The sequence below is a fragment of the Physella acuta genome, unplaced genomic scaffold (genome assembly GCF_028476545.2).
Source record: "Physella acuta isolate Inbredline_101_S28 unplaced genomic scaffold, ASM2847654v3 ptg000054l, whole genome shotgun sequence".
NCBI lineage: Eukaryota > Metazoa > Mollusca > Gastropoda > Physidae > Physella > Physella acuta.
In genome coordinates this window covers 217,946-226,685 of record NW_026731574.1, presented here as the reverse complement: position 1 = coordinate 226,685, position 8,740 = coordinate 217,946, and the positions used below count along the sequence as shown (strand labels likewise).

General features: G+C 38.5%; 1 protein-coding gene across 2 annotated transcripts; it reads right to left on the bottom strand.

Moving 5' to 3' along the window:
• Window positions 1-63: 63 nt before the first annotated feature.
• Window positions 64-6,906, bottom strand: LOC131947072 (uncharacterized). 2 transcript variants are annotated; one of them, XM_059308155.1, is made up of 8 exons: window positions 6,836-6,906; window positions 5,963-6,159; window positions 3,663-3,882; window positions 3,266-3,307; window positions 2,476-2,529; window positions 1,948-2,007; window positions 1,618-1,707; window positions 64-777 (listed from the first exon to the last, which is right to left on the bottom strand). In XM_059308155.1, the coding sequence occupies exons 1-8, from the start codon at window positions 6,885-6,887 to the stop codon at window positions 644-646; spliced, it is 849 nt and encodes a 282-aa protein (XP_059164138.1). In that variant the 5' UTR covers window positions 6,888-6,906; the 3' UTR covers window positions 64-643. The 2 variants fall into 2 exon arrangements, with proteins under 2 accessions (XP_059164138.1, XP_059164145.1); XM_059308162.1 differs by having other exon boundaries at window positions 3,672-3,882.
• Between the last annotated feature and the right edge of the window lie 1,834 nt (window positions 6,907-8,740).

Below are 8,740 nucleotides of genomic sequence, written 5' to 3'. Positions count from 1 at the left end.
GAGCAGATATTTCAGCTAATTCATTGATCTTTATTGCGTCATACACCAACATACATTATAGCCATTCATATTTTAAAGTAGGACAAAATTTTAAAAATATATTTATAATTTTAACCAGTTCATAACAAAGAGTTATAAAATTTTTATACAACTGTAACACTAGACTTTACAACAGGGTTTAATTAGTTCACTAATTAATTTCTCAATTAGAGTTAAACACTAGATATCTTAAACACTAAATACAGTGTATCCTCTTTACGAAATATACATAGAACATGGAAATAATAAAGGAAAAAACAGATTCAAATCGCATGAAATAAACAATGCAGAAGATATTTTAGTAACCAAATTATAAATGTATGTTACTTTTAAGATTTATATGATTTGGTGGCTAACTTTAACATAACCACATAATATAACAATTTGGTCATATTAGAAATGGTACTGACAAATAAGATTGTAAAAAAAAATACTGAACAACGTACTGAACACCGTACTAAACACCATACTAAACACCCTTCTAAACAACATACTAAACAACATACTAAACAACATACTAAACAACATACTAAACAACATACTAAACAACATACTAAACAACATACTAAACAACATACTAAACAACATACGATACAGTCATGGGTCACGTGACGGGTTCGGGTTTAGGGCTTGGCTGGGGTTCGTGATCTTGTGGAGGGCTGGGGGATTTCGTCACGTGATCTGGTTTTGGGCTTGGCTGACGTACGTGGTCACGTGGGGGACTGCAGTGCCACCAAACTGTGCAGGGGGAGAGAATGATTGTCAAAAGGGGTCATCCCATCATCCATCCCTAAATGATGACATACGAGTAAGAGTGGGGGGTTCGTAATTTTCAGGATGGGGTTATATAAACTTTATCATAATTTTTAGTAAGTATTGTTAGAAACTAAATTTTAGCACGTACTTCACGTTTTCTGAAAACAGTTTAGGTACATTCTTGTAATATAATTTATAAAGTGATGAATATATTCTAGGCTGGCAGAGTTAAGTCAATATTTTCTGTGACGATGTGTGACGGAGTGGAAGAGAGGGGGGGGGGGGGCATCGCCCAAAATAAATTGACTTCCGTTTAAGGATGACCCCACAGATGACCCCACAGATGACCCCACAGATGACCCCAAAGATGACCCCACAGTTGACCCCAAAGATGACCCCAAAGATGACCCCAAAGATGACCCCACAGATGACCCCAAAGATGACCCCACAGAGCCTATCGTCGCATTATGACAGGTTTCCAAATTTTTATTTTGTGAGGGTTCAAAAATGTTCACAGCTTTAACCCCGCCCATATCTGGCTACTGGTACACCTTTAACCCCGCCCATCTCTGGCAACTGGTACACCTTTAACCCCGCCCATCTCTGGCAACTGGTACACCTTTAACCCCGCCCATCTCTGGCTACTGGTACAGCATAACCCCGCCCATCTCTGGCAACTGGTACACCTTTAACCCCGCCCATCTCTGGCAACTGGTACACCTTAACCCCGTCCATCTCTGGCTACTGGTACACCTTAACCCCGCCCATCTTTGGCTACATGCGCGCTTACTGTTTCCTTAAGTATCCAGTAAAAGAACGTACCTAGCAGTATAACCACCAAGAAAAACAAAACGGCGTAGACCACACCCAAAATTGGGACCGGCGAGGCAGTAACGATCTGTTCACCTATAACTGGAAATCAAACACGGATCTGTCAGTCATGTGTTTCAGTCAGATATACATAAGTCAATTATTCTATTTCAGTCAGATATACATAAGTCAATTATTCTATTTCAGTCAGATATACATAAGTCAATTATTCTTGACCGACGGTGTGAAGACTGAAATGAGAACAAATTGAGTAGATATTGTCAAGTTATTCTATAACGACTAAAGAAATATTGTGTGAACAGCACAACGGGCAGACATTACCGGGTAGGGCGTGCAGCTCATCGTCTTCATCTTCGTATTCGTAGTCTGTTTCTGAAGTTCCTTTAAAATCGATAATTAGATCGAAACAATTCGTATTAAGTAATTGCTTGCGAAAGCACAAACAAGTTTTACATAAACATTTTTTTATGTGTCACCTGTAGTCTATAGTGCTCATATATATATATATATATATATATATATATATATATATATATATATATATATATATATATATATATATACTTATATATATATATATATATATATATATATATATATATATATATATATAAAGAGAGATATATATATACATGTTGATATACTTGTAGTTGTCGATATAGTCGTGCAGTAGCACTCAGCTACAAGCGTATCCAATATTTTGCTTTTATTTATCGAGTTCCTCGAGTTCTACCTGTGGCAGTGGCATATGTAAAAAAAAAATCTTCTCAGTTCATTTAACTTACCAACCATTATATGAAGCTAGAAAATCATGTGATATATATAATTGGAACCTACAGCTAAACTTACCAAATGGATTACCATGTGATTCCGGCAATACGCTGGGGTCAGAAGTATTGCTTTCTGTAGATAGGTGAATATAAATGACACAAACATTTTTAAGATTTTTAAAAATATATAAATCTATATAAAAGCTATAAAGTTCACATATATATATATATATATATATATATATATATATATATATATATATATATATATATATATATATATATATATATATATATATATATATATATATATATATATACAAACAATAATATAATAATAAAATAAATAACGAAAAAATTAAAATACAAATTACGATACACAATACTTAACACACTCATCCACGTCTTCTCTCAACCATACACACCAACCAACTGCCACACACCCTAGCACACGCATGTGCGTGTATGTATGAGCATCTCTGTCGTTTACCAATGGGATCAATGACCTCCTGTCAACAACGCCACGCGTAATTAATCAACAATGCATGCGGTGTTGTTATCGTTCTATTTTAAAATTGCTTGTTAAAAAATTTAGCACATGCCCTTCCCTACTTTAAACGCAAAATGAATCTTTGCAATTTCCTCATCAAAAATCTAACAGGCAGGTTCAACACCTGTTCAACGTCCTGAACATCCCCGGTCGTGTGGGGGTCCACTTTAACAATCACCTGGACATGGTCAACCAAGCTGAACACATTGCTCTTTAATCACATATTTTTATATTTGAGCACACTCATTTGTTTAAATGTAAACATGGCTATTACTGGCTTGAGCAAAGCCTTGCCGATAAGGCAAGTTAAATATTTTACCTTTTTTAGCTGTTATATTTTTGTTATCTGATGAGCTACCAACTGTAAAGAAATTATAGAAATGTATTTACACTACAATTTAAAGGACTCTTTCCATATATATATATATATATATATATATATATATATATATATATATATATATATATATATATATATATATATATATATATATATATATATACATATATATACATATATATATATATATATATATATATATATATATATATATATATAAATGCATATATATACAGTAACCAGTACAACATAAACCAAAGAAAAACCAGATATAAGTCACATACTCACACACTTCTACATACACATACACTCTCTCTTACACACAGACAAACCTGCTGACAGACACACCTGACACACCTATCAACTGCTGACACACCTGACACACCTGTCAACTGCTGACATTGAGTGACATTGATGGAGCCGCGGGTGTCATTGACGTCATAAAGCGCGATGCAGCAGACGTTGGCGCTGTCGCTGCTGCTCGCGCTGTGCACGTGGATTTCGACTTTCATGACGTCATCCGACATCGCCTTGGATGCGTTTTCTCCGGTGAAGACATATGACCAGTTCCTGGGAGAATTTCCGGTGGGAATGTTCTAGAACCACACAAATGTCACATCAGAAAACCAAAACCCTATCCCAACAAAAGACCTATCCCAACAAACGCCCTATCCCAACAAAATACCTATCCCAACAAAAGACCTATCCCAACAAAATACCTATCCCAACAAAATACCTATCCCAACAAAAGACCTATCCCAACAAAAGACCTATCCCAACAAAAAGACCTATCCCAACAAAAGACCTATCCCAACAAAAGACCTATCCCAACAAAAGACCTATCCCAATAAAAGATCTATCCCAACAAAAGACCTATCCCAACAAAAGACCTATCCCAATAAAAGATCTATCCCAACAAAAGACCTATCCCAACAAAATAGCTTACCCAACAAAAGACCTATCACAACAAAAATTCTATCCCAACAAACGCCCTATCACAACAAAAGACCTATCCGAACAAAATACCTATCCCAACAAAAGACCTATCCCAACAAAAGACCTATCCCAACAAAAGACCTATCCCAACAAAAGACCTATCCCAATAAAAGATCTATGCCAACAAAAGACCTATCCCAACAAAATAGCTTACCCAACAAAAGACCTATCACAACAAAAGATCTATCCCAACAAACGCCTTATCACTACAAAAGACCTATCCGAACAAAATACCTATCCCAACAAAAGACCTATCCCAACAAACGCCCTATCCCAACAAAAGACCTATCCCAACAAAAAACCTATCCCAACAAAAGACCTATCCCAACAAAATACCTATCCCAACAAAAGACCTATCCCAACAAAAGACCTATCCCAACAAAAGATCTATTCCAACAAAAGACCTATCCCATCAAAAGACCTATCCCAACAAAAGACCTATCCCAACAAAAGACCTATCCCAATAAAAGATCTATCCCAACAAAAGACCCATCCCAACAAAATAGCTAACCCAACAAAAGACCTATCACAACAAAAGATCTATCCCAACAAACGCCCCATCACAACAAAAGACCTATCCGAACAAAATACCTATCCCAACAAAAGACCTATCCCAACAAAAGACCTATCCCAATAAAAGATCTATCCCAACAAAAGACCTATCCCAACAAAAGATCTATCCCAACAAAAGACCTATCCCAACAAAAGACCTATCCCAACAAAAGACCTATCCCAACAAAATATCTATCCCAACAAAAGACCTATCCCAACAAAATACCTATCCCAACAAAAGACCTATCCCAACAAACGCCCTATCACAACAAAAGACCTATCCCAACAAAAGACCTATCCCAACAAACGCCCTATCACAACAAAAGACCTATCCGAACAAAATACCTATCCCAACAAAAGACCTATCCCAACAAAAGACCTATCCCAACAAAAGACCTATCCCATTAAAAGATCTATCCCAACAAAAGACCTATCCCAACAAAAGATCTATCCCAACAAAAGACCTATCCCAACAAAAGACCTATCCCAACAAAAGACCTATCCCAACAAAAGATCTATCCCAACAAAAGACCTATCCCAACAAAAGATCTATCCCAACAAAAGACCTATCCCAACAAACGCCCTATCACAACAAAAGACCTATCCCAACAAAAGACCTATCCCAACAAACGCCCTTTACCAACAAAAGACCTATCCCAACAAAAGACCTATCCTAACAAAAGACCTAACCCAACAAAAGACCTATCCCAACAAAAGACCTATCCCAACAATAGCCCTATCCCAACAAAATACCTATCCCAACAAAAGACCTATCCCAATAAAAGACCTATCACAACAAACGCCCTTTACCAACAAAAGACCTATCCCAACAAACGACCTATCCTAACAAAATACCTAACCCAACAAAAGACCTATCCCAACAAAAGACCTATCCCAACAAAAGCCCTATTAAAACAAAAGACCTATCCCAACAAACGCCCTTTACCAACAAATGACCTATCCCAACAAAAGACCTATCCCAACAAAAGACCTATCCCAACAAAAGACCTATCCCAACAAAAGACCTATCCCAACAAAAGACCTATCCTAACAAAATACCTAACCCAAAAAAAGACATCCCATCTAGACCTAGACGACTCGATGCACCAAACACTCCTCAGAACTTACTTGTGTCTTGATAACTTCTGGCACCAGCCGGAATAGCGCCAAAATATTTGTTTGTCTAGCCGCTGGTGACGCCTCAAGTCTCAGCTCCATCAGGGTGGAGTTCTGGTCCCAGGGTGGGGCTATGACGCCATCACAGGTCAGGGTGTAAGGCATGCCTTCCCCCGGGGTGGGGGGGTTCACCACAGACACGGCACAAACTGGTTGAGACATGATGGTATCATCAGGTGGTGACACAGTCGAATGGTGACACAATGACAGTCGAATGGTGACACAACGACACAGTCAAATGGTGACACAACGACACAGTCAAATGGTGACACAACGACAGTCGAATGGTGACACAACGACACAGTCAAATGGTGACACAACGACAGTCGAATGGTGACACAACGACAGTCGAATGGTGACACTATGACAGTCGAATGGTGACACAACGACAGTCGAATGGTGACACAACGACACAGTCGAATGGTGACACAACGACACAGTCGAATGGTGACACTATGACAGTCGAATGGTGACACTGTGACACAGTCAAATGGTGACACAACGACACAGTCGAATGGTGACACAATGACACAGTCAAATGGTGACACTATGACACAGTCAAATAATGACACAACGACACAGTCAAATAATGACACAATGACACAGTCAAATGGTGACACAACGACACAGTAGAGTATGGGATAAATGGTGTACATAATAGGACTAGTATACTGTGTACTAGACTCGTAGAGTATGGTGTAAAGTGTATAGAGAATAGAAACTGTAGAGTATAGACTAAAGTGTAGACTTTAAAGACTAGAGTGTAGAGTGTAGACTACAGTATAGACTAGAGTGTAGTGAGTATAGCCTAGCGTCGCGCCTTACCGTTCCCATAAGCCCACAACAAACAAGTTATGGTCAGTGTAAAGTACGCCATCAGACTGACAAATTTTTCGCTCACACAGAAGAGCATCCTGTCATATATTTTAATGCTGTGACATCATTTCCGGGTGAAATCATGCTCTTCCGTGAGTGTATTTAAAATAAGTCCTTATTCAAATTCGGGAAATCAACAAAACAAACTTCTGGGAGTGTTGAAGAACTACTCTATCGTTGGGAAACGCTAATTGGCGACCCCGCCTCACTAAATGCCTAATTTAATTAGCTGACCCTTGGTCGTCACTCACTATTTTATTATAAGGCTCATGACATTCTGAATGACATTTTGAATGACATTCTGAATGACATTCTGAATGACATTCTGAATGACATTGTATCACTTTCTTGGGACGAACCTGCCATATGTAAAATAATTTACTTTAAAAACCGCGGACACGGAGATCACACTCTAAACATCGTATTCCACATACACAGCACTCGCACACACATACACACTCACACCTATGAGTCTACGCCATTACACGCACACATACACACACCTATGAGTCTATACCATTACACGCACACATACACACTCACACCTATGAGTCTACGCCATTACACGCACACATACACACACCTAGGAGTCCACAAACCCATTTGCACACGCACACTTACACACACACACACACATGAACGCACTCTTATCACAAAACAACACACCCAACGAATTGAATGTGTATTTACCTTTCTAAGCATTAAAATAATTATTTCTTTAAGTTGTTTTTTGTCCAAACGAGCCAAGTATTTTAAAATAATTACTTCAAGCATCCCACTGAATATTTGACCTAGCTGACTTATTCAAAAGCCAATCAGATTGATTTTAACATTCGTTTCTTATACTTGCCACAGAAACGTTTGAGCTATTTTTAGGTTAACACCACCAGTCTAGCCGTGTCACAATTCTTCCCTCTACCTTTACAACACCAGTCTAGCCGTGTCACAATTCTTCCCTCTACCTTTAACACCACCAGTCTAGCCGTGTCACAATTCTTCCCTCTACCTGTAACTACACCAGTCTAGCCGTGTCACAATTCTTCCCTCTAATTATAACTACACCAGTCTAGCCGTGTCACAATTCTTCCCTCTACCTTTAACTACACCAGTCTAGCCGTGTCACAATTCTTCCCTCTACCTTTAACTACACCAGTCTAGCCGTGTCACAATTCTTGCCTCTACCTTTAACTACACCAGTCTAGCCGTGTCACAATTCTTGCCTCTACCTGTAACACCACCAGTCTAGCCGTGTCACAATTCGTCCCTCTACCTGTAACACCACCAGTCTAGTTAAAAGTTGTCGAACTTTGCTGCAAGTAGATCTAGGTTGATAAGAGATCGATTACAAAGAAAGGTTTGAGTCAACAACGTTCAAACCCCGGATGGTCTTAATCTCGCTTCTTGCTGGATAAGTCCCTACCCTCAACTACACATCTCCAATCATCACCCAATCATACATACATATACCGCCAATATTGACCCAATCATGCATACACATACCGCCAATAATCACCCAATCATACATACACATACCTCCAATAATCACACAATCATACATACACATATCTCCAACAATCACCCAATCATACATACACATACCGCCAGTCTTCATCCAATCATACATACACATACCGCAAATCTTCATCCAATCATACATACACATATCTCCAATCATCACCTTATCATACATACACATACCGCAAAATCTTCACCCAATCATACATATACATACCGCAAATCTTCACCCAATCATACATACACATACCGCAAATCTTCACCCAATCATACATACACATACCGCAAATCTTCACCCAATCATACATACACATACCGCAAATCTTCACCCAATCATAC